General features: G+C 46.6%; 1 protein-coding gene across 2 annotated transcripts; it reads right to left on the bottom strand.

Annotated features, from left to right (window-relative positions):
* Window positions 1-3282: 3282 nt before the first annotated feature.
* RIPK3 (receptor interacting serine/threonine kinase 3) lies at window positions 3283-25734 on the bottom strand. 2 transcript variants are annotated; one of them, XM_083410438.1, is made up of 13 exons: window positions 25492-25734; window positions 21988-22186; window positions 18972-19329; window positions 17143-17303; window positions 16485-16534; window positions 14936-15109; window positions 13918-14000; window positions 12518-12665; window positions 11190-11275; window positions 10651-10714; window positions 7090-7172; window positions 4777-4855; window positions 3283-3732 (listed from the first exon to the last, which is right to left on the bottom strand). In XM_083410438.1, the coding sequence occupies exons 2-13, from the start codon at window positions 22131-22133 to the stop codon at window positions 3623-3625; spliced, it is 1542 nt and encodes a 513-aa protein (XP_083266564.1). In that variant the 5' UTR covers window positions 22134-22186; window positions 25492-25734; the 3' UTR covers window positions 3283-3622. The 2 variants fall into 2 exon arrangements, with proteins under 2 accessions (XP_083266564.1, XP_083266563.1); XM_083410437.1 differs by having other exon boundaries at window positions 21988-22199; window positions 25499-25734.
* Window positions 25735-26820: the final 1086 nt, after the last annotated feature.

Below are 26820 nucleotides of genomic sequence, written 5' to 3'. Positions count from 1 at the left end.
TCCCTGCTCCTGCCAACCTAGCAGTTCGAAAGCACGTCACAGTGCAAGTAGATAAATAGGTACCGCTCCAGCGGTAAGGTAAATGGCGTTTCCGTGCACTGCTCTGGTTCGCCAGAAGCAGCTTAGTCATGCTGGCCACATGACCCGGAAGCTGTACGCAGGGTCCCTGGGCAAATAAAGCAAGATGAGAGCCGCAACCCCAGAGTCGGCCATGACTGGACCTAATGGTCAAGGGTCCCTTTACCTTTAGACTGAAGGATGAATTCAGTTTTAAAATATCATTTGGCACCCAAACTGGTTTGCGAAAAAACGGATACGAGGATACGTCTGATTCAGGGTAGGTGCCAAGTGTACAGCCTACCAAGGGCAATGAACGCACCCTAAATTGTGGTGTGCAGATAACCAAAGCTTCACTCAAGTTAGTGAAACAGGGGAGGCGTGCATAGGATTGCATTACATAAAGGCACTTGTTTCACAGTGCAGGGCTTTTACATACTTCTGCAAATCTATATTCATTTAATTATTATTTTTAAAAAGCAGATTTTTAATTTTTTTTAAGCTAAGATTTACTCAGGACCCACCACAGGGCACATTCACAACATATCGTGGTACCTCAGGTTAAGAACAGTTTCAGGTTAAGAACGGACCTCTGGAACGAATTAAGTTTTTAACCAGAGGTGGTTGTTGTTGTTTAGTCATTTAGTCGTGTCCGACTCTTCGTAACCCCATGGACCAGAGAACACCTGGCACTCCTGTCTTCCACTGCCTCCCGCAGTTTGGTCAAACTCATGCTGGTAGCTTCAAGATCACTATCCAACCATCTCGTCCTCAGTCGTCATCTTCTCCTTGTGCCCTCAAATCTTTCCCAACATCAGGGTCTTTTCAAGGGAGTCTTCTCTTCTCATGAGGTGGCCAAAGTATTGGAGCCTCAGCTTCAGGATCTGTCCTTTCAGTGAGAACTTAGGGCTGATTTCCTTAAGAATGGATAGTTTTGATCTTCTTGCAGTCCATGGGACTCTCAAGAGTCTCCTCCAGCACCATAATTCAAAAGCATCAATTCTTCGGCGATCAGCCTTCTTTATGGTCCAGCTCTCACTTCCATACATCACTACTGGGAAAACCATAGCTTTAACTATACGGACCTTTGTCGGCAAGGTGATGTCTCTGCTGTTAAAGATGCAGTCTAGGTTTGTCATTGCTTAACCAGAGGTACCACTGTACTTTTAATGCACATCCAACACACATTTAGAGCATGTGGCTTCCCCCAAAGAATCCTGGGAACTGTAGTTGCCCCCCTCACAACTACAATTCCCAGCACCCTTAAGACTCTACACTTCCCAGGATACTTTGTTTTAAATGTGTGCTGGATGTGCTTAAAATTTATGAAGTGGTTCCGCCTCTCACCACACCCCATGGCTGTTCTCTTTATAATGTGTGAAACATGTTGTTCTTTCTCCCATTCCCCCTCCCCCCCAAAAAAAAAACATTTGAAAAAATTAAAACATAAAATTTCAGATGGTAAAGGAACAAAAACAATGGTTGCCATGTGTCTCCCGGTACAGACGGATGCCAGCAACAAGGTGTTAGTGCCACCCGTGGCTTTCTGGGGAGGGTGTGCTTCTCTTGGCAGATTTGTAGACTAAATATTTACAAAGAGGACACAGCACCCCAGGTGCCATTTCAAAACAGAGGAACTCTGATGACAGGGAGATGCTCCAACCTGGCATTTCAAGCAGCAAAATGAAGTGCCAGTCAGCAGGTACATCACACACTTGCATGCACACTTAAACATCCTTTCCTGATATTTCAAGTGGCGAAATCACAGGAGGAAATGGCTGCTTCCAGATAACCCGTTTTATTGAGCACAAAGTTTTCAGGGATTTCAGACAACATTGGCTGCTTATCCAGCATTCATTCCATTCACTGTTTGCTGGGAGGTTACACAACGTTGCATCGAGCCATTGCTACTCCACACTGTCCTTTCCTTTTTATACTTTATTTAAGATTCAACAATAACAAAAAATCCACAATAACGACTACATCAGTTCATTACAACTGACCATCTTTAACAGTAGTTGAAAAATTACAGAACATCACTTTAACTTGCTCAATTTTTCATATTTAACTTTGATCTCTTTATCTCTTTCTTAGCAGATCAAAAAGAAAAAGGACCCAGAAAAAGGTGGAAAGAAAAAGAAGAAAGGGGGGGGGGGGGGGAGAGAGAGAGATTTAAAGAAAGAAGAAAGAAAAAATAAACACATTTGACTTCCAATTAGACTAATTGTATTATTTTTTCTATTATTTTTTTCACACACAGTTCCAGATTACTGTATTACTTTCTTTGTTTTCATCAGATACCAAAAACATTATATTTCTTATTTTACAAGAATCTTTCTAGTTCTGCCAGGAGATGTTTATTGTTACAATAGATTTTCAGATATCTTTAAAGATTTTCCATTCTTTCTGTACTTTCTGTTTTGGATAACCTCTGACTCTCCCTGTCATCATAGTCAACTGCAGATATTCTATCATTCGGACCTGGAATAACATCTACAATGAATTTAAAAAGCTATTTAAGTTCTCATTTAAGAAAAAACCTGAAACCTTCCTCCTAGGTATAATGCCACCAGAAATCAAAAAAGAAACTCAACCCCTTATGTACATGACAGTAGCAGCCAGGATCTTAATTGCAAGAAACTGGAAAAGTAATAAAACACCTACGATAAATGAGTGGCTACTCCACACTTTCCAGTGCATTTCCCCATCACTTTCTTTCCTGCAAAAAATGTCAGGACTGTGGAGCAATGGCACCCTAGTGACTGTAACACTGCAACCTGAATTTGCTGGTGTGTGGCTGAATCTCACCACTCCCCTCACTCGCCCTGCATTGCCCCTTCATGGAATGCTTCTGGCTGGCTGGAACGTGCCCTCGAACTCTGCTCATGTGTCTTTCTTGCCTTGGTAGAGGTGTGTGGGTGCATGGATGTCAAGCAAGCCTAATATACAAAGGCAAAAAATCTGCATTGGTTGCTGTGCTCATTTTCACTCCTGGGTGCACCCATGGCTGGCATTTGGTCCCCAGAAAGGGAATGCCGTCCCTCAGGCTATAAAAACTTCATTCCCCCCGACTTAAGGTGTTGCTTAGCCAACCAGCAAAACCTTTTCCTGGAAGAGTATTGTTAATCAGATACCACCCAAGATGCTACAGGGACTGGACTGTCTGTTCCTGATAAGTCCTAGGACACTGGGTGGGGGGTGGCATCTGATGAAAAAATCCCAAAATGTATTTTATACAATTGACTTTTATTTCTATTCTTTGTATATTGCATTGTTGTCTTATTGCTATGGCCAATGGCTGGTGCAAATAAACATTCATTCATTCATTCATTCATTCATCCCAGATTGGGTTTATGCTACCAAGACAAAAGCAGTGCTGCTTATGGATTAGGTGGTGAGGGTGTGTATGGGCCTCGCGGCACGCTTCCAGAAGAGAGTTCTTTGGTCCTGATCAGAATTGCGTAGAGAAGAAAGATCACACTTATGCTTGGAATACCCATTTGTCCCTTGAAGCGGAGGAAACGGAATTGTCCATAAGAAACTTCCCACACTCGACAGGCATCGATTAATGCTCATTCCTGGGTTTGCTCTCATGAACCTGTTCCAGGACCAGGGTGTTATGGGTTCCAATTTGGATTCCTGAGATGCCATGGCCTCTGATAGTGATTCCACCATCTGGGTGGGAGGGAGAAGAAGAGGCTGTTAGTTATCACCTTAACAACAACAGGGGTGACTTTCCAACAAGGTAGGGAGAGAGGAGGATCACAATCTCTGACTGGCGGGCCAGTGAGAGACCTGGAAGAGATGGGCAACAGGCCTGATCCTGCACGGCTCTTCTTGAGTTCTCTGCCTGTCTGTCTTTTTCTGACTTGATTTAAGTGGCTTCCCTATTATCTTTTTTCCTTCCTGTTTAAGGGGGGTGGGTCTTTTCTCCAGTCCTCACATATGCATTCAGAAACCTGCATCTCAAACCATATCCTTCCAAAAAAAATTGCAGTATTCCAAAAGATTTCAATTACAGCAGTACCTCGGTTTTTGAATGTTTCGGAAGTCGAATGTTTCGGTTTTCGAATGCTGAAAACCCGGAAGTAACAGCTTCGGTTTTGAATGCTTGTCAGAAGTCAAATGTGCCACGCGACTTCTGTAGTGAGTTTTCCGGAAGTAACTGCTTCGGTTTTTGAACGTTTCGGAAGTCGAACGGTCTTCCAGAACGGATTACGTTCGAAAACCGAGGTACCACTGTATATGCAGAAACTCATCTATCAGCCATGGCATTCTGACACCACTGAAATCCTCATGACCATAACAGTTTTATTATTTATAAAACTATTATTTATAAAACTAATAAATAGTTTTATGATTTATACCCTGGCCATCTGGCTGGGTTGCCCCAACCACTCCAGGCGACTTTCCAACACATATAAAAAAAACATTAAAAAGCATCAAACATTAAAAATATCCCGATACAGGGCTACCTTCAGAGGTCTTCTAAATATGTTTTCTAAGATGGAATCTGAAGAAGGAACTCATCGGATGACCTCAAATTTGTGGGGAGGTGCATATGGAAAGAGACATCCCAGAGATAATCAGGATTCAAGTTGTTTGAGGTTGTGATACTCAGAACACTCAAGCAGGTACTGAAGTGCTCTATTCTGGGCCATAGTTGGTTGTACCGCTGAATGGTGCGGTTGGGTTTTGTCATTTACTTTAGGTACTCACATTCCTGTGGAGCTCTAGGAGAACTGTATGGCAAGAGTGTGCGGTCCTGGGATACATCTTGCTGGGGGTGGTAGAATGACTGGAACACGGTGCAAGAGGAGAAAAAGAGACAGAGGCAGAGAGAGAGAGAAATGAAGAAGAAGAATTTGGATTCGATATCCCACTTTATCACTACCCGAAGGAGTCTCAAAGCGGCTAACAATCTCCTTTCCCTTCCTCCCCCACAACAAACACTCTGTGAGGTGAGTGGGGCTGAGAGACTTCAGAGAAGTGTGACTAGCCCAAGGTCACCCAGCAGCTGCATGTGGAGGAGCGGGGAAGCGAACCCGGTTCCCCAGATTACGAGTCTACCGCTCTTAACCACTACACCACACTGAAAGGGTGTATGAGTATGGAAAGAGAGTAAACAGTGCCCCCCCCCATAGGAAACATATCCCTGCAGGGTGTTTCCATCACCTCTGATGAAAGACCAGCACCGTAGGGCTCCTCCTCCTTGAAAGCTTTCCATTTCTAGCTGATCAATACAAGTAGTGTCATACCATGCATTTGAAACACAGGCAACAAACGCTCAATGCACACAATTCTTCCCCCAAAGAATCCCAGGAACCGTGGTTTGCTAAGGGTACTGCAAATCCTAGCTGTGAGGAGAAAGCTACAATTCCCACTTCAGAGGGAGCCATGTGGTTTGAACGTTTGTCGGATGTGCTTCAGATGTATGGTGCATCTAAAACAGGGGAAAGGAGTCTGTTTTCCCTCCACTCCTTCATCCCAATCCCCTTTCCTTTTGTGCTACATCTTTTAGGCTGTAAGACTGGGGGCAAGGACTGTCTTATCACTGGCTCTGCGAGCCTTGTGGGTTTTTTTTGACTGAAGAGTGGGATAAAGAATGCTTGTCAAGTAAATAAACATGAAATGTCAAGAGGGAATCAACTTGGAGCAAGCTACCTTTAGGATGTAACAACAACAACAGTAATTTATTATTTGTATCCCGCCGATCTGACTGTGTTGGCCCAGCCACTACGGGCTGCTTCCAGCACATATAAAAACAGAATAAAACATTAAACCTTACAAAGCTTCCCTACACAGGGCTGTTTTCAGGGCTGCAGCCCCTTCAGCACCCAACTTGAAATCTTGTTTTGTTGTTTTTGTTTTAAAAAAAAAAAAACCATTTCAAGCCATTGTGAGTATCTGTTATATATTCCACCATCCAAACAACATGGTATTGTTTTCTGCTGCGTCTTCTGGAAAGCCAGAAGCGTGCTTGTCAGTCTTCCTCTCCGGCAGGGGATTTCTCAAGAAGCACACATCCATCATCCTTTCTTCCCCAAGCCCAATGCAATCGATGAACTTGCCTCGTCCAAGTACAGAAGCTGGCTATCTCTCAACCCCTTATTGCTTAAGTGATGCCATAAAAACAGTCCAAGGACCTTGGCCAAGAGATAGCCGGGAACGTTGCAGCCCTGGACTAGTGCCTGGAGAACAAAGTGGTCCCTGAAAACAGACCGGGCCATTCATTATCTAAATTAGCAATGGCTGCCTTAAAAAGGACAACCATATAAACCTGGTCAATCGCAACATGACGTCAGCAATGGCTGCACAACCAGTAGGCTCACCACCTACATCTGGTGGCCTGCCAAGGGCTTGATCAAACCTTCTGGTTTTGCCACCCTAGAGAGATCATTCTGTTGGGCTGGCTGGGTGCTGCTGTGACTGCATTGGACATTGTTTTACCCAGAACAGTCCGCTAGGGGCATTTCTACTATTAAGCAGAGTGAAGCAGTTGTTGGTGGGCACTGGGGAACAGAAGCAGATTGCTATGTATTCAATTTATCACTATTGTATTTTCACTGCTGAAAGAGATGCTGCTGCCACTCAAGGCCAAGTGGCTCCAGCCGAAATGGACTAATCCAACATATGACACAGTTTAGGAGGAGTCAACATGTGGTGGACTCCAACTCCCATCACCCATGACCATTGGTTGGCCGATGCTGATGGGAATTGTAGTACACAATTATTATTTTTTACATTTTCATGTAAGTTTTTAATGTTTGGTGTTTTATTAAGCTTTAATATTTGTCACAAGCAGCCTGGAGTGGCTGGGGCAACTCAATCAGATGGGTGGGGTACAAATAATAAACATATTATTTATTTATTTATTTATTATTATTATTATTACTATTATTATTATTATATGGAGGCCACCTGTTGGCTACCCCTGGGTTAAAGGAATCCTTTCATCTCTTTCCCAAACCCGCCCCGCCTCCAACCATTCTCCTACCCTGGTTACCTCCTTGTATCTCCCAGTTCCCTTACCTGAGGTTGAGGCCAGAATCCAGGCAGGTAGGGTGGATACGATGGGACGGTATACGAGTCTGAAAGGGGGCGTCGCTTGGGTTCTTTAAAAAGACAAGAAAGCAATTCACTTTTCCCTTTAAGAAAGTAGTTTCCCATGCTTGACCAGGGTCAGCCAACACAGTACCCCACAGATGTATGGACTGCAACTCACGTCCTCCACAACTATTGCTTATGCTGGCTGGGGGATGATGGAGGTTGTAGACCAAAACACCTTGTTGGCCCACCTCATGCTAGGTCATCATTAGACCTTGTGGCAAGTGCCCTTTTGAAAGTTGACTGAAGAGGGGGATTAACATCAACTCCCTCAGGCACTGAAAGCATTGTGTGAAGGGTTCATGAGGTTCTGGTGTCTAGCCGCCACAGCAACAGGCCACAAACTTCTAGGCCACACATTCAGTGTCCACGTAAAGAGCTTGTATGTGCATCGCAACATACATTTGTGGGTGGTCCTCCATGTGAGAGTGAAATATACTCAGTCGAGTGTGGATTTCATGCTCTTTATTCAGCTCATGGTAGTGAGGAATGGAAGTTTCCCCGAACTGTCTGCTTTATATACATTATTTACACAATGGGCCCCACCTGATTGGCTATTTCCGGGATTCTCCTGTAGGCCAATCAGGTTGCAGATTCACTTCCACCTGGAGTTGGATTGGGTGGCTCCTGCGGACGAATCAGACTGCTGCATTCTGGATCCTATTGCTCTAGGACCAATCAGACTGCTGCATTCTGGATCCTATTGTTCTAGGACCAATCAGACTGCTGCATTCTGGATCCTATTGTTCTAGGACCAATCAGACTGCTGCATTCTGGATCCTATTGTTCTAGGACCAATCAGACTGCTGCAATTTGGATCCTATTCAACTCAGTACATAACAGAGAGGAATTCCTGACTCGCTCAGGATTCTCCCTCATACAGGAGAGCCCTATGGGCACACAGCTTATTTACATGGACCCCAAATATGTGGCTGAGAGGGGACTGTGGCAGGAAGCTAGCCATCACAAGCCTTTTATCTGTGCTTCCTTTGGAACTCCTTTTCCCCCCACTTTCAGTCAAGGGTTCGGGACTTGAAGGATAAACGTGTTTGTCCTCTCCCCATCCCCTGATGCTCAAATTAATTCAAGATAAAAAAATGGTTCTGATGTAAACTGGATTGGGAAAAACCTCAGCCCCGCCAACTTTTCTGTTCTGTTGCCGAAACTCGCTTCCCACAGGCATCTGACCGGCCACTGTGAGAACAGGATTCTGGACTAGATAGGCCTTTGGTCTGATCCAGAAAAGCTCCTCTTATGCTCTCAAGGACAAACTGTTCACAATCTACAACTGAGAGGTGAACTTCGGCCTGTTATTCTACAAGACTTGCTATATTCCCTTGATAGGTTCCTCCACTTACGGGATGCAAAGCCCCAAACCATTCTCCAGTGTGGAAAAACCCAGTTCACAGCAAGTTGTGCCTCATTTTGGTTCCAACCTTTCTCTCTCCTTTGCCTAAAGCAGGAAGTCCCTCATCATATTAGAACTTGGGTTCATCTCATGAAACTTTTGGGTGGGACGTTTTAAGGCTGGAGGACAAGAACAAGCTTCGCCATGCAGTGTTTAATTTGAGGAACTCATCGGTACAAAATGTGGTGGTGGCCATAAGCTATAGGTTCTAAAATCCACCTTAGATTATTCTAGAAGCAGCAGTGGAGCATTGTGGGTAAAAACAACAAGTGGGGCATTGTAGATTGGGGAAGCGCTTTCCAACAACAGGGAATGTGATTGCTTCTGCTAAATTTGCACTATGCTTTGCCCCTCATTGTGCCCTTGCACACACACACACACACACACACACACACACACACACACACAATCCCTTAAAAAAATGTCCCCTTTCCCAACTTCACAGCGTATGAACAGGGTGGTAAAGTTGGAAGGAGTTGTCAAATTTCTCTTCCAGACATGCCAGTGCTACATCCAGTTACACAGAGTTCTAATTCTCATCCACCTTGACCTTCATTCCCCAAGGCATTTCCCTTTTTTACAAGGAGGAAGCGCTCGGCTGCACTTAATTTTCTGAAAGGGAGCAAAAAGCCACAGCGGCACTGCGGAGACTTCCTGGGGACTGCAAGTGATAATTAAAATGAGAGCAGCCAGCCAAGCTAGTCTGATGACAGATGCACTTCCCACTAGGAACAGGTGTGGTGTTTCTCCTCCCCCTCCCCCCAAAAAGTGGGATGAGTTTTTGCTTCTCTCCCACCATTTCTCTTCTAATGGCACACATATCTGGCTGCTCTGGCTCCAGCACAGATTTCCACCCCTTCCCATTCACTGGTCAAGCCCCCCAGAATCAAATGGCTGGACTGGTGGGAGGGAGATGGCTTCGCAGTTGTCAGAAAGTCCAGGCAGTCAGAGCTCCAAGCAGGTCAAAAGCACTTGCCAATTTGGACTATGCGGAATTGACAAAGCTAGCAGCCAAAATAAGAGAACAATCATGATTGTTTTGTGGAAGAATGGAAGCTTTTGGGGGGGGGGTTATTTAAAGAAATACTATAGCATGATGAACTTGCAAGCAGGATTTGAATTATGAGTCACAGAAGATTATTGTATTGTTGTTACGGTATATAAAAAATAGAAGATAGGGTGCAGCAAAGGGAGAGGAAAAAAAACCCCATGGAAAATGGGTTGAGAGGAAAATTCATGACGTGTTGGAGTCCTGAAAAGTGGCACCCTCAGTATTATGCTGCCAGCCTGCTATATTCCACAATAATAATGTCAGAGATGGTTTTTGTTGATGTGATTTTTGCTGGTGCAGTCTTTGTCATGTGGAAGATGGCCAATTCTCAGAGTTTACCAATGGTCTCGAGAGATTTGCATTACTTTCTCATTCTGTGAGATTTTATTTTGGGGTGTACAGTGTTCACCTTTTGAGAATTTAATAGAATATACTTTAAAAAACAACAACAACTGGAGAGAGGACATATTAGATGCCCATAACGAGTTGGATTCGCTTTGGAAGCCTGTATACCTGCCCAAATGAAGTGAGTGTGGTTCTGAAGTGGATTCGCTGTCCAAAGGTAGCATGTCTGTGTCTTATCTTCACTCTGTATCCCTGTAATACACAGGTGGGGAGCCCCAGGCCCCAAATGTGGTCCTCCAGGACTCCCTAACCAGCCCTTGGAGCTCTCTGCAAATGATGCTTCTTCCTGAGGCAGCATCTCTCACTGGGCCAAACGTTCAACCACCTCAAGTACTTTGGCATGGCTAGAATGTGTCCTGGGACTCTGCCCCTGTTTGAGGGGTGTATGAGCTTTGGGGGGCGCTTTTGAATAGCTGGAATGCAGGCTACCATACAAAGGTAAGAACTGCATCCCTTGCTTGGCCCACATTTTGATTCTGGCCACCACACACACATTTGCCTTTGGCATCTGTCCACTGGAAGGTTTTGCTGTAGGGAATAGGCCCGTAGGGTGAGAACAGTTCCCCACCCCTGCTGCAGCAGAAAGACGGTCTACTCCCTTTTAGAAAGGCAGAAAAATTACCTGCATGCCTGGGCCAGTTTCGAATCTTCACCCCTTCGTGAGGAGGCGATCCATAGCTCGGGTCCTCAGCAAATTTGAAGAGTAAAGCATTAACGTAATTGGAAGTGGCCCCACATCTGAGACCCCTAACCATTCTGTTCACACCAGTGAGTTGCTGAATTGTTTTAACTATCTCAAAACAGGCAAACCCTGTAATCTTTCCCAGTCAAGAAAAGGCTGGTGTCCCAGTCAATCCTTCCAAGGTGAGTTGGCAGGGCAGATGCCAGCACAGCCGCCATCTTGGATTAGATCAAACACGAGTGACACAGGCCCTGCATGTGTGTGCAGGGGATACAAGCCTTTCGTGCTTGTGTAAGAGCTTGGCCAGAAACCAGTTCAGAGCTGGTGGTCCTTCACCGTCCCTCACTGAGCCCTCACTGTCCATTTCCACCCAACAGTTCCCACAGCAACCCCAACCAATGGCTTCACTCCACTCCATTTCCCCAACCCATCCAACTCTCCTCAGCCTCGATGGGTAACATTGATATCAGTGGCCTTACTTTCATGATCCGCGCGCTGTTACTACGGTGAAGCCCAGATTTCCCTTCTCGGTTTATTTTGGGAAAGTCTCTCATGGGTACAGCCTCTGAAAGGAAAAGGAAAAGGAAAAGGAAAAGGGGGTGGGTGGGAATAAAGGCTAGTGAACACGGTACATGGCATCACAAGGTGACATTCCCTCATGATTTGCCTGTGACAAAAGGGCTAAATGAGGCCGAAATCCACACATAGGCCAGCAGTGGCTGGTGCCCATTGGGGCTGGTGGAGAGGAAGGAAGTAGCTGGAACCACAGACAACGGCAGGCGCAGACACCTAATTCTAGTTTTGTCCCCCAACCTTTTCCCTGCTGAGTTCTACAAGGAAAACATCACAAAAAAGAAGCAAGCTGGCAGGTAGTTCTACCTCCTGGATGTAAGGCAGGCAGGTGGGGCTGGCTGAGGAGAGACTTGAGGTTTGTTGTGGCAGCTCCTCATCTCCATTGACCCACACATACCCCAGATTCCAGTTTTTCTATGAGGACCGAGCCCAAATGCTTCCTGTCCTCCAGGATGCAAAATTAGGGAGAATTTTGACAGGGGGCAAGCAGAGATGAGGCAAAACACTGGACAAACATACTACAGTGCCACCAACAATCCAAATCAGAGCAAGAGCCATTATTTCTGTCTTTGCTCTGGAGCCTCGTGTGCAGGAAAAGGCATCTGCTAGTCCCCTTCCTTTGGGAAGAGGGTGTGGATGCCTGAGGTGGCTGATACTTGTTCTCATGAAAGGGAAGCAGGTTGTCCAATTTCTTATTATTGTGTTTTTTACAGCCAGGGAGAGGCACTTGCTGCATTTTCTACCTCAGGTGCCCAAACAGTATGGCTACCCTTGGCCCTCACCTTGACTTGGGGGTGAGGAAGAGGATAGCATTTACTGTTTTCACACATTCAGGTAGGTAGCCGTGTTGGTCTGACACAGTTGGAAAAAATAAAAAAATTGTCCAGTAGCACCTTAGAGAGCAGCTAAGTAGTTCTGGGTATAAGCTATCTTCTTCAGATCTGAAGAAGCCTGTGTATCTGAATAAGAGGCCATGCACACAAAAGCTTATACCCAGAACTACTTAGTTGGTCTCTAAGGTGCTACGGGACAATTTTTTTCAATTGCATCAGACCAACACGGCTACCTACCTGAAAATGTGTGTGTGTGTGTGATAATAATAATAATAAATAAAACTCTTTCTCACTTCTGCACACCCATTACCTCAGCAAGATTTGTGCTGAAGTTTCCCTTAGTCAATTACTATCTTAGAAGTAGAAAATGTTCCCACACCCATTTCACAAACCCCACTCACCATTTTGTTTGTGTGGAAACTCTTCCAGTCTTAAAGTCCTAATCTGCTCCTCGTAGTCCAAGGGCTTCGATACCTGACGGGCAGAATTGACTCTTCCTGATACCGTATCCAAGTTGACCCTGGTTTCATTTGAAGGAGAGCTCTCCATCTTTAAATGGGACCGGAGGAGAGAAAACACCATGTGACAGACAATTTAAAGGGCTTAAATCCAAAAGCACCATTCTCAGGTACCATACTTGGTTTCTGACAGGGAAGTCTCCCCCCCCCCCCCCCCCCCGGTCTTCATCACCCATTATGGACTGGCAGTGCTTTTTTTTCTTTAAAAAAAAATTGTTTAGGAGTACTCTCGTTTTGACTCAAGAAAATCACCATTGTATAGTTCAAATCGGGGGAAATAAATACAGTAAATGGACAAAAGTACAAAGATTCTCAAAATGTTTAGGGGCATGCATAACCCTGCATCCCCCCCAGAAAAAAGCACTGTGGGGTGGTATTATACCTATCCATTTTTGACCTTTACCTTTAAAATGTATAAATTACTTCCTTTGGTCTTCCAGACTGCTGTTTCTATACCTTAGGTATTATTGTGTCCTCTTGTTGCATCACTTTTCTTTTCTCTGCACAAGTATTGCCAGGACTAAGTTCACAGCCAAGTATTGTTACGTATGTTGTGTTTGTTGTTAACGTATTTCTCATTTGTCTGAGAAAATTTCAATAAAATTGTTTTTAAAAATGATTGTTTTGTTGATTAGGGTAAAGGTAAAGGGACCCCTGACTATTAGGTCCAGTCGTGGCCGACTCTGGGGTTGTGGCGCTCATCTCGCTTTACTGGCCGAGGGAGCCGGCGTACAGCTTCTGGGTCATGTGGCTAGCAGGACTAAGCTGCTTTTGGCGAACCAGTGGTGTTTACCTTCCCGCCAGAGCAGTACCTATTTATCTACTTGCACTTTGACGTGCTTTCGAACTGCTAGGCTGTCAGGAGCAGGGACCAAGCAATGGGAGCTCACCCCGTCGCGGGGATTCGAACCGCCAACCTTCTGATCGGCAAGTCCTAGGCTCTGTGGTTTAACCCACGGCGCCACCCGCGTCCCTTTTGTTGATTAAACGGACTTTTTAACCAATGAAGGAGAATGTCCACATTGTCGCAACTGGGAGCTGTTTCACCACAGACCAGGCAGACGGTGTATGTGTGTGTGTGTTTAAAATGATTGTCTGCTGCAGCTTACTGAGGGGATATAACAAGGGAGAATTTAAAAGCAACAGCAACCTGGCATGGACGAGATGATGCTCGTGCTCCGTTCCAGCTCTAGGATTCTATTATTTCTCCTCAGTATTATCTATGCAAGGTAAAAATAGAGGGCTCCTACCACCTGGTGGCTGTCTGAAAAAGTGCAACTTACCAAGCAATCCTGGACTTTTCGCACGGCAGCCACAATGTGACGTTTGTACTGGGAAAAGGCATCCTCTGTGTTTTCGCTGCACTCTAAGCAAAATGGGGGGGGGGGGGGAATAAGAATGAGGGAAGGACTTTGAAAGACAATTGTAATTATTCAACGTTGCTTGTAGGGTTACAATAAGTTTTTTAAGGAGGACTTTATAAATTATTGTGGAAAGGATTAAAAAGAGATGAGGTAAGAGAGGATTTAGAACAATAAGTACAGTTATAAAATGCAAAAATAGAGAGGAATTTAGAAAACCATTAGAAGGAGTTGAGGGAAGTCAACTTGTGATAGCCAAAGATTTGTTATGAAGTTGTTACGATGGAAAATTTGCGCAAAAAACCAACATATGTGTGTGTGTGTGTGCAGGGAAGGACCTGCAGAAAGCCATTTACGCACCCATTCTGTGCATTCAGAATCAGACCACAGTTACAGGTAGCACAAGCACCCTAGTTTTGCCAGTGCAAAAGTCTTTACCAGCCAGCTGAAGAACAAGCGAGGGAGCCCCAAAGCCTAGGAGAAGGCCCGCTGAGAAGGCCCTCTACCTAGTACCCAATGCATGCAGCGCTGTTCCCATTCCGCTGCAGTTCAGGTTCTGCAAAGATGTTATTTGGCTAACTGTGGCTAAATTTAATAATGTAATCCATTACATTACTGCTATATAATTCCACACCATTCATTCTAATAGAGCAGAGAGTAAACTCCTCAGTAATGTACTGGGTGGGTGGGTGTGGAATGACAGCAAATAGTGGACTTTGGGGGCGGGGATTGATAACAGTGAATACTACTTGTATTCGAATACCTGATTTCTATTCTTGTTTGCAAAGGGACATATGAACTGATGTGATTTCTGGTACTGTTTCCCATTTTGACTAAGTTATCTGACATGAACCACTATCACCTTTTCAAATGAAATGTAAACATTACATTCCACTTGATGTAAGCACTCTTGTTGGGGGGGGAGGGTCACATTTATTACCTCGGAAGGACGGCCTTTGGTCTTGGTTGTGATGCCAGCAGAGTTTCATCAGCCTGATCAAGTCTTCTAGTTTCAACACTCTATTGGCCATCTTCTCCAGCTCCTCAGTACTGGGCCTTTGGCCTTGGGGGATCAGTGACTTGATGATGGAGCTCATATTTCCAGGAGGAACATCTACGCAGACACGAAAACACAGGTTGTATGCAAAATATTCTGAATGGGCCATGCAGATTTGCACAAGGCCCAGTATAATAGAGGAATCCATATGCAGTTCTCCGGAGTGACAGTCCCAGTAGTATTGACTAGGGACACGGGTGGCACTGTGGTCTAAACCACTGAGCCTCTTGGGCTTGCCGATCAGAAGGTCAGCGGTTCAAATCCCCACAACGGCGTGAGCTCCTGTCACTCTGTCCCAGCTCCTGCCAACCTAGTAGTTCAAAAGAACACCAGCGCAAGTAGATAAATAGGTATTGCTGCAGCGGGAAGGTAAACAGCATTTCCATGCGCTCTGGTTTCTGTCACGGTGTCCTGTTGTGCCAGAAGTGGTTTAGTCATGCTGGCCACAGGACCCGGAAAACTGTCTGCGGACAAACGCCGGCTCCCTCGACCTGAAAGCAAGATGAGCGCTGCAACCCCATAGTCGCCTTTGACTGGACTTAACCGTCCAGGGGTCCTTTACCTTTTAACCTTTTAACTAATATTGACTACTCCATCCCGGCTCTTTTATAAGACATGACAATTTGAAGATTAAATTGCAAAATGGGGAGGGGGCAGACCAAATTTTGAGCAGTTTGAAGAGGGGATTTAAACGGCACATGGCACCTTAGTGTGGAAACAAAGAAAGCTGCTCCATTGCATTGTCTACACAGAGTGGCAATGGCTCTCCGGGATTTCTGACAAGGTCCTCTCCTACCTGGAGATCCCGTTGGGGATTGAACCTGTGACCTTGTGCACGCAAAGGAGATGCTCTACCACTGAGTTACTGCTCTTCCCCCAAAGCCTTCCCCTGGTTTCGTCAGACACCGTCAAGGGCCAAATTTAACAGCTGAGGAAAAAAGCATGTGGTACAGTCCTCTTGAGAAGAGTGCACCACATGATAATGCAGGGGTGGGGACCCTATCTGGACGTTCTCCTGAATCCAGCTGGCATCTCAGGGATGCAGGTGAAGAACATAAGAAGGACCACACTGGGAGCCCATCCAAGTCCATCATCCTATCCTCACAATGGCCAACCAGATGCCTATGGGAAGTCAGATAGCCTGGCCTGAGCGCAATGGCACTCTTCCCATTTGTGAGTCCCACTCACTGGTATACAGAAGCATATTGCCTACAACAGTGAGCAACATATGGACTGTTGCTGGCAAAGGCTGCCTTAGCTAATCCTGTCTAATCACTGGATAGGCCGAATCACACACACACTTTGCAGCTTTCTGTTAGGCAGCTGCTTTCTTTTCCTTTCTTGCGATCGTGCCTGTTCCCACCAATAAATATAATTTCCCAGTAGTCTGCGAAATCTCTGACAGGTAGAAAGAAACCGGAAGCAGACTCACTCGAGTAAGGGTCTTCGCCAGTGAGCAATGACCACATGAGAATTCCATAGCTGAAGAGAGAGAGAAACAAGAGAATCAGGATCTCAGGAGAGACTGACCTGCACAAGATCCTCTTCCTATGTAGACCAACCTTTTCCATAGCCCCATTCCTTGCTCCATCTCACAAGCTTATCCAGCGTTTATGAGCAGGGAGCTCACATACTAAAGGCTCACACAGGTTGAGATTCTACCACTGAATGCTGGTAGCCAATGCCAGACAGAAAGGAAAAGAGCACAGTAGAATTTATGGGACTACAGTGGTACCTCGTGTTAAGTACTTAATTCGTTCCTGAGGTCCGTTCTTAACCTGGAACTGTTCTTAACCTGAAGCACCACTTTAGCTAATGGGGCCTCCCGCTGCCGCCGTGCCGCCGGAGCACGATATCTGTTCTCATCCTGAAGCAAAGTTCTTAACCTGAAGCACTATTTCTGGGTTAGCAGAATCTGTAACCTGAAGCGTCTGTAACCCGAGGTAGCACTGTACTGGATTACCCCATGTAGATATCAGTAGCTTTCATTTGGGAACTGGCTTGTCATGCCAAACGACCTTCACTCTATGTCACTCACATAATTGCAGTGCCCCCTGTTGCCCGACACAGGCAATGCAACCCATGTTCACCTGTAGACATCTGAGCCTGGGGTCGGCTTGTAGTTCACATTGGTGAAAGCCTCAGGGGGCATGAACTCCAGAGTCCCGCCATACTCTTCCTCTTCCCTGGATTTGATGCTGGCGTTCCGAGTGGTCCCTCGCTTGAACTTGGAGAGCCCAAAATCAGCCACCTGAACCAAAAAGATAGGGAAGGGAGGGGGGAGATGACGTAAGCAGTGGCTGGAGAACGAGATGCACCCATTTCACAGAAAGAAATTGGAACAACCTGAGTCATCCAACCTGTAGGCAACAACCTGAGTCATCCGCCCACGCAATTATACATTGCAGAAGACCGACTCCACCTTCTGTTACGTGATAGCTGGGATGCCTTATGCAGAAGCAATTCATAAAATAAAATAAATAAATAAGAACAATCTACCCACTTCCACCAATTGAAAAGCTAAGAAGACATTTGATTTATGAGGCTGGTATATTGCTTTAAACTAAACAAAAGCCTTTATAGTGCAATATAAAGGTAAAGGTAAAGATACCCCTGCCCGTACGGGCCAGTCTTGCCAGCCTCTAGGGTTGTGCGCTCATCTCACTCTATAGGCCAGGAGCCAGCGCTGTCCGCAGACACTTCCGGGTCACGTGGCCAGCGTGACAAGCTGCATCTGGCAAGCCAGCGCAGCACACGGAACGCCATTTACCTTCCCGCTGGCAAGCGGTCCCTATTTATCTACTTGCACACAGGGGTGCTTTCGAACTGCTAGGCTGGCAGGCGCTGGGACCGAACGACGGGAGCGCACCCCGCCGCGGGGATTCGAACCACCGACCATGTGATCGGCAAGTCCTAGGCGCTGAGGTTTTACCCACAGCGCCACCCGTGCAGTATATAGTGCAATATACTGTAATGCAATATACTCAGTGCTATTTTTCTATTTAAAAAAGAACACACCATGAGCACCTGCCTTGTTCTCTTATAATGACAAGGGCTCCCACCTGAATATATTAAAACAAGCTGCTGTTACTTGTCTCTTTAGTGACCTTAGGGAGCGAAGTGTGGTATAGTGGTTAGAGGTTTGGACTAGGACCTAGGAGACCAAGGTTTCAATCCCCACTCAGCCAGCCATGGTTGTTACAAGGATGACATTTGGGGAAAGTGGGATATAAACATGGGATATAAATGTAATTAAAATAAAATAAAATATTAGAAGCGCTCTTGCTAACCCTCTGAGGGACCTTGGAGTTCTGCAGGATTTTGGAAACCACTGCTCTATGTCTAACAGCTGTCCCCTTAAGACAAGGACAGGGAACCCATGCCTCTTCCACCAAAGACGTCATTTGACTACAACTCCCATGTTCCCCAGTTGTTGGGTCTTGCTGACTGGGGCTGGCAGGAATTGGAGCCCAACAACCCCAACAACATCTGGAAGTTCACAAGTTCCCCACCCTACAGGAAGTCAACTGATGGTCCTCGTAAACGTCTAATCCCCAGTCTGGATCACTTTGCTAACGTTTGTAGCAATTATAAGCTTCACGTTCTCTGAGAGCAAACCGCCCTGTCTGTCTTCCTCGGGGATCGATCCAGCACAAGAAATGAGTTGCAGTTTCCACTTTCCAAAGCAGATCATGGTGCATCTACAGCAGCAGAACTGGATGGCTCAGCTGCAACAAAACATGTTCTTAGTCCTTATATTCCATGCAGGTCTTCTACCTTGTTTTTGTACCACTCCGTAAGCTTCACTGAAAGCTTGAAACTCACTCAGAGGTTGCAGAGAATATCAGCCTACCCAGAAGTGTGCACACAGGCACTGAACTGCCCACTCCACTTACGGAACGGGAATGATGCAACTCACCCGGACGTGGAGCTCCTCATTCAGTAGAACGTTGCTTGGCTTGAGGTCCAGGTGTAACAGCGGAGGTTTGAGGCTGTGGAGGAAATTCATCCCCAGGGCTACCTGGTGGAGGATGCGGATTCGCAGGGCCCAAGGCACAAAAGGGACCCGGTACCTCAAGGCGGACAGGGTGCCGTTCTCCATGAACTCCATCACCAGGCCCAGATTCGAACCAGCAGCACCGCCGAAGCCCGCCAGCTTCGTGTCCGCTTCCACTCTGCCCACAAAGAGGCCAAAGAGACGCAGGACATAGGTAAACCGCGCCTCTTCCATGGCCTGGGCTTCTTTCAGGAGTTCCTCCCGGGTGAACGATGTGTTGCTGCAGGAAATGGTGGAGGGGGGAGGTAAAAGAGTCAAAAGTGAAGGTAGAATAGCAAGACGAGAAAGGGTTTGGAGACTGAAGCTACCCTGAGAATGGCTCCAAACTGGGATTACCGACCTCATAAATCTCACGGCCACTGAACCTGTCCAGACTGGAGTCACAAGAGGGGTGGCTGTTTGTGGACTGTTCAGTGTGCTGTGATGAAACCAATCCTACAATCTCTGGAAAGGTTTCTTCCCCTGAAAAAAGGGGACTCCATTTTTCAGCCTCTGCCTCAAGGCGGCTTAGAGTTTCTTCAGAATTATGTTGAGCATGGAGCTAAAAGGAAGCTAAACCATGGCGCTCGCTCCCACAGGAGGCTGCGGTTGAAAACCAACTTGGATGGCCTTACCAACTGCACTGGCTCCTGGTGGAGTACAGGGTCAGGTTTAAGGTGCTGGTTCTGACCTTTAAAGCCTTTAACAGCCTAGGACTCACATACCTACGGGACCGCCTCTCCTGGTATGCCCCGCGGAGGACCTTAAGGTCCACAAATGACAACATTTTGGAGGTCCCAGGTCGTAAGGTGGTTAGATTGGTCTCAACTAGGGCCAGGGCCTTTTCAGTACTGGCCCCGACTTGGTGGAACGCTCTGTCACAAGAGACTAGGGCCCTGCGGGACTTGACATCTTTCCGCAGGGCCTGCAAGACAGAGCTGTTTCGCCTGGCCTTTGGTTTGGACTCAGTCTGACCCTTATGTTTCCCTCCCCTGTGGTTTTGATTTATGGGCTACTTTTAAAATGAGGCTGCATTTTAAATTGCATTTTAACCTGTATTTTAAATTGCCCCCCCCCCATTATGTTTTTTACTGTAATTTTACTGATGTGAGCCGTCCTGTGCACGGCTCTGGTCGGGGAGGGCGGGGTATAAATAAAATTATTTATTATTATTATTATTAGAGGAATGGACAAATTCATGGGAGAGGGAGCTATTGATGGGCCCACTAGCCACAATGGCTATGATCTGGCTCCGCAGTCGTGGGCAGCCATGCTTCTGAATACCAGTTGTTGGAAACCACAGGAGAGAAGAGGGCTCTTGTGCTCAAATCCTGTGTGCTGGTTTCCAGCAGGCACCTGCTTGGCCACTGTGAGTACAGGATGCTGGACTAGATGGGCCTTTGGCCTGATTCTGCAGGCTCCTCTTAGTTGAACCGACCTTGTGATCCCTGCAAGGTGGTGTGTGTATGTTGTGTGTTCTTTTGATTAAGCATTTATCCAGTGATTGCTGAGCTGTTAAATGGCCTCATATGAGAAAGCGAGGTTGGGAGAACCTTCAGCTCTTTCCTCTTCCCCCCTATTCTGCTCTTGATGAGCAAGACCACCTTGTTTATTTTTTTAAAAAACACTTCATTGGGGGTGGGGAGATTTTGATCAGAGCAACGGTATCTGAGGAAGGGGAAAATTATACCTCTCCCCCATGCCGTTTTCTGAATTTAAAATCTTTTTTCACCCCACCCCAACCAAACCCTAGTGGAGAAATAAACACAGGTACCTGAATAGTACCAATATGTCCAACCCCCCCCCCCCCCAAAAAAAAGGTCTGACAGTAGTGTGTGTGAGAGAGAGGGGTTTTAGATAAGGAAAAAAGAATGTCCATTGCATTGGCACAAATAAGAATTCTCTAATGGATCACCATCATCATTTTAAAAAGGTAAAGGTAAAGGTACCCCTGCCCGTACGGGCCAGTCTTGACAGACTCTAGGGTTGTGCGCCCATCTCACTCAAGAGGCCGGGGGCCAGCGCTGTCCGGAGACACTTCCGGGTCACGTGGCCAGCGTGACATCACTGCTCTGGCAAGCCAGAGCCGCACATGGAAACGCCGTTTACCTTCCCGCTAGTAAGCGGTCCCTATTTATCTACTTGCCCCCGTGGGTGCTTTCGAACTGCTAGGTTGGCAGGCGCTGGGACCGAGCAACGGGAGCGCACCCCGCCGCGGGGATTCGAACCGCCGACCTTTCGATCGGCAAGCCCTAGGCGCTGAGGCTTTTACCCACAGCGCCACCCGCGTCCCCATCATCATTTCAGACCACCATTATTTATTGCACGGCCTTCAGAAATATCTACTTTAAAGGAGCAGTGGGAAACAGAGGCAAAAGTGGCCTGGGAAACAAATGTAAACTTGATCTTTCTAGAATAGGATTTGCACACAGGATGTGGTCTGGGGAGAGTCCCAAGGGCCTCATAGAGAGGGCTGGGGGGCACATTTTGCCCCCTAGTGCAGACATTCCTCATCTGTAGCATTTAGGACTTGCATTCACAAAAGCTTTTACTCAATCTACCTTAGTAGAATTCATGTACAGTGGAACCTCGGTTGTCGAATGCTTCGGAAGTCTAACGTTTCAGCTTTCGAATGGCGACAACCTGGAAGTGAACGCTTCCGTTTTTGAATGCGCCTCAGAAGTTGAACGGCTTCCGAGGTGCATTTCTCCATTTTTTCAATGGATTTTGCTGACCGCCCATTGCGCCTTGGTTGTTGGATGTTTTGGAAGTTGAACAGTCTTCTGGAATGGATTACATTCAACAACCGAGGTACCACCGCACGAGGGGAGAGGAACAGTACCTCCTTTCGCTAACTCACTCGCTCCTCGCCCACCCAACCTCCACCTGCTCCCAGTACCTGTTCAGAATCTTCACGGCAACATCGATCCTCCAGTCTTCATGTCGAGCTCGGTAGATGGTCCCAAAGGCTCCCCGGCCAATACACTGCCAGTCCCTCAGGTGCTGGTCAGTGATCTCCTCATAGAACTTGTTTGGAGCAGCCATCTTTCCCGAAGGGTCATCTGCCAGCAGTGAAGCTCACTCAGCATTGACTCATGCTATAAGGCCTGCCTTGAAGGTGAGCGAAGGGGGAAGAAAAAGAGGCACCTTACATGTCTTTTTTTAAAAAAATGAGATCATTTTGATTGGTTTTACACATACAAAGTACAAATAAATATAAACTACAGCAATAAAAAGTAGTAAAAAATAGGGACATGGGTGGCGCTATGGTCTAAACCACAGAGCCTAGGGATTGCGGATCAGAAGGTTGGTGGTTCAAATCTCCACAACAGGGTGAGCTCCCGTTGCTCGGTCCCTGCTCCTGCCAACCTAGCAGTTTGAAAGCATGTCCAGTGCAAGTAGATAAATAGGTACCACTCCAGCGGGAAGGTAAACGGCGTCTCCGTGCGCTACTCTGGTTCATCAGAAGTGGCTTAGTCATGCTGGCCACATGACCCAGAAGCTGTCTGCAGACAAACTCCAGCTCCCTCAGCCTATAGAGCAAGATGAGCGCCACAGCCACAGAGTCATCTATGACTGGACCTAATGGTCAAGGGTACCTTTACCTTTACCTTTACAGTAGTAAAAACATATCTGTATAAAGAGATTCTCTGAATCTCAAGAATTCCCTCCATCCTCTCCATGGGGTCTCATTTTAAACATCCATAACTGCATATTCATCCGTACTCCACTTTTTATATCAAACCATATTGTCCATAGTGATTTTTACCCTACAATTGAATCAAAATCCTGCTTTTTGTTTCCATCTGCTTACAGTGGTCTCCTAAGTAACTTATAAATTTTTCCCATTCTTTTATAAAGTTTTTATCCTCTTGGTTTCTGAGTTTTCCAGTCAGCTTTGCCATCTCAGCATAGTCCATTAGCTTGGTTTGCCATTCTTCTCTGGTAGGGACTTTCTTTCCAGCTCTGGGCTAAAAACATCCAGGTGCTTATATGTCCGTCTAGCCCATGGGTAGGCAAACTAAGGCCCGGGGGCCGGATCCGGCCCAACTGCCTTCTAAATCCGGCCTGCGGACGGTCCGGGAATCAGCATGTTTTTACACGAGTAGATATTGAAAATGCATCTCTGGGTTATTTGTGGGGCATAGAAATTCATTCATCCCCCCCCCCCAAAAAAAAATATAGTCTGTCCCCCCACAAGGTCTGAGGGACAGTAGACTGGCCCCCTGCTGAAAAAGTTTGCTGACCCCTGGTCTAGCCCAAGCCCTCATGAGAGCAAGTGGGAAGGCAGAGCAGACAAAGAGGAGCAGACAAGATGGCAAGTGTGAGTTTGAATCCCTACCCATCCACGATCCAATGGTGTGGGGTTATTTTTATTTTAAATTTTATTTATTGCATATGCACCCCACCCTTCTTCTCCAAGGAACCCAAGATGGCATGCGCAATTCAATCCCTACATACACCCTGTGAGGTAGGTTAGGTTGAGGAGCAGCAACTGGCCAAGGTCACCCAATGAGCTTCATGACGGAGCGGAGATTTGAAACCTGGTCTCCAAGGTCCTCATCCCACATCCTAATCCAAGGCAGTCCAACTTTTCATACCAAGTGAGTCGCAAGAGTACTTTGACATGGAACCCAAAGGCTGCACAGGCTGGTGATGGGGGCAACCAAGGCCAGAATTTGACATACACCCCAAGTCACAGCGCTACCTTCCCAGAGGCACTGGGAAGTATGAGGCTCTAGCAGGGTCCTAGAGCCCTCCCATCAGTGTAAGAAACTCAGATATACAGTGGTACCTCGGGTTACATATGCTTCAGGTTACAGACTCCGCTAACCCAGAAATAGTACCTCGGGTTAAGAACTTTGCTTCAGGATGAGAACAGAAATCGTGCTCTGGCAGCGAGGCAGCAGCAAGAGGCCCCATTAGCTAAAGTGGTGCTTCAGGTTAAGAACAGTTCCAGGTTAAGAACAGACCTCCGGAACAAATTAAGTACTTAACCTGAGGTACCACTGTATAAGCTATGTGCCAAATGGATTCTTAAACCAAGGTTGCAGTTGCCAAAAAGGAATGTCTAGTTGCCATTTGGGGGGTAAGACTGATTCTCAGTTAAACGTCTGGCTAGTTCAGACAATGACACCTTGAGGTAGGTTAAGAACTTTGAGAACTTAAAGTCACTCGATCCAGGAACAGTCCATGTATACAGTGGTACCTCGGGTTAAGTACTTAATTTGTTCCGGAGGTCCGTACTTAACCTGAAACTGTTCTTAACCTGAAGCACCACTTTACCTAATGGGGCCTCCTGCTGCTGCCGCGCTGCCAGAGCACAATTTCTGTTCTTATCCTGAAGCAAAGTTCTTAACCTGAAGCACTATTTCTGGGTTAGCGTAGTCTGTAACCTGAAGCATATGTAACCTGAAGCATATGTAACCCGAGGTACCACTGTACATTGCTCTATTCCTACAAGGATTAGTGCGTGAAAACAGTCAAGATTCAAGGATCCCCAGGCACCCACCTCCACACGGTGAAGGTGTCAGGCGCCATCCTAGCGCCCAGGCATCCCTCACTTGGTCTCAAGTGGTCAATAGCCAGGTGCTAAATGCACCTGGCGCCTGGCTCATTTCAAACACTGCCTCCCACCTCCTTCCCAAAGCTCAGGAGGGAGGACTCTAGGACCCTGCGTTGGCCAGCCCTGCTCTAATCAGAGCTTCAAAGGGTTTCCTGTCCTTTCCCTCCTTCACCTTTTGGGGATGCCTTGTTGAATTTTTGGCATTTTGAGATACTTGGAGAGGGCTCAGCTCTTTTGGTACATCCTCCAGGATTTCTGCTGCATTTACACAACAGAGCCAGTGGTTGGGCCTGGGAGACCCGGGTTCAAATCCCAACCCTCCCCCATCAGCCATGAAGATCACTGGTTGCCCTAGGGCCACACGCTCATGCCTCAACCCACTTGGTGTGAGGATGGGGAAGAGGAAAACCAGGCACACCACCTGCAACTCCTGGGATAGAAAGGTGCCAATCACACAATGAGCACCTGAGCGAAAGGGGGACTCAGAACAGAGCAGCATCCTATGCTTAGTATCTGGGTGGCACCTGGAGCCGTGACCAAGTGCAATGGGCCTAGGGCTGTCTGAGAGTAAGGGAACACGCGGGAGAAGCCTGTGGGTACCTTATTTCCTGCTATATATAGGCACAGGCATCTTCGGTAGCTTTGGAAACCTTACCTGCCCAGGACTGAGAATGAGACAGCCACGTTTACTGGAAATCCTGGACCAAGTCGCAGCGATCATTATGGGTTGGCGGGGGTGGAGAGGCAGAAACGAGTCTGAGGAGCCAAACTCTCTCCCTCCCTTCCCTCGCTTTTGCTACTCCTTTTGCAGGTAGACTGAGCCCACTCAACTCAAACCCCTTACCTCTTTCTCTATCTTTCTTTTCTGGAAACGTTCCTTGCGGCAGGGAAACCTCTCAATTTCAGGCCTCACCCTCGGCAGACATTGCAAACTTAATCCCACTTCCCTTCCGGGCGAGGAGCAGATTCAGCGCTGCCAGGAGCTTCCCCTTTACTTTCTGTTTCACAACCTCTTTGCTGTTCTCTCCCCCTTTTCCGCTTCCCCTCCCCGCTGTGGGAGATAATCTCAGGACGGACCGCGCTACAGCGCGCAGCAGGTCCCGGGTTCAGATCCGGACATCTCTGGCTAATGACACCAAGCAGCGAATAAATGGGAGGGGCGCGTTCAGAAGACAGCCGCTCTCCACCCCAATATTTAAAAGCCAGGTTCCAGTGCTGCTCGTCTCTTTTTAGAGAGAACGGAGAGGATTCTTGCATTGCAAGAGGTCGGACCCTAGTTGACCCCTTGGGTACCTTCCGACTCAAAAAGATTCGCACAGAATAGATCCGGCTTTGAAATCAGAGCTGGAGCTCAGCACCCGGACCGTGGTAGGAAAGGAGAGCGTGGCTTTGAGCCTGTGCAGAGAGCGCTTTCTTTTCTGATCCAGAGCCTGGGCAGCGGAGCAATTCTTCCCCCTCGCTCCTCGTAGGGACAGCGCAGCCTTCACCGGCATATCAACAGAAGACGACTGTGCTGCATGAATTCAAAACCATAGAACCTCAAGTCTACCCTCAAGTCCAGGAGAGAGAAGGCAATGGGAGAAATGGCTGGAAGTAGATTTCTGCCTTTCCGGATAGCCCATAAAACGTGACAAATTTTGTTGGGGTGGATGTGTGATCCACATACAGAGCAAATACATGTCTCATTGCTAGGGGTGGGTGAATATGTCAATGTGTTGGTTCCTCTGAGTTTCTCGTTTTTCCAGTCTTAAATTTAGGCTCTCCACATTTCCACGTCAGTTTGCATTTTTATTATTTTAAAAACAATCAGGAAAAATCAGCTGCATTTCAGGGCTCGTTTTTCCAGTCTTAAATTTAGGCTCTCCACATTTCCACGTCAGTTTGCATTTTTATTATTTTTAAAACAATCAGGAAAAATCAGCTGCATTTTAGGGCTAATTTCTCCTAAAACACAGTTTCCTATGCAATACCCCTAATATACACATTTTTTTGCAAAGCATGTTTCCCTGATGTATTTTTGTGTGGTACTTTCACTAACATTCACTTTGCATTAATGTGTACACCTTTGTGCACAGTACCTATCTGAAAAAGAACACTGCCCAATCTGGACAAGTGAAATTTTAAAACATGGCTGTGTTTTGGTTTGTATCTTGTTTTCAAAGGTAT

This window comes from Podarcis tiliguerta (genome assembly GCF_965153285.1).
Source record: "Podarcis tiliguerta genome assembly, chromosome: 13".
Classification (NCBI taxonomy): Eukaryota; Metazoa; Chordata; class Lepidosauria; order Squamata; family Lacertidae; genus Podarcis; species Podarcis tiliguerta.
Note: the sequence above shows the minus strand (reverse complement) of the source record. Positions and strands in the feature narration are given on the sequence as shown.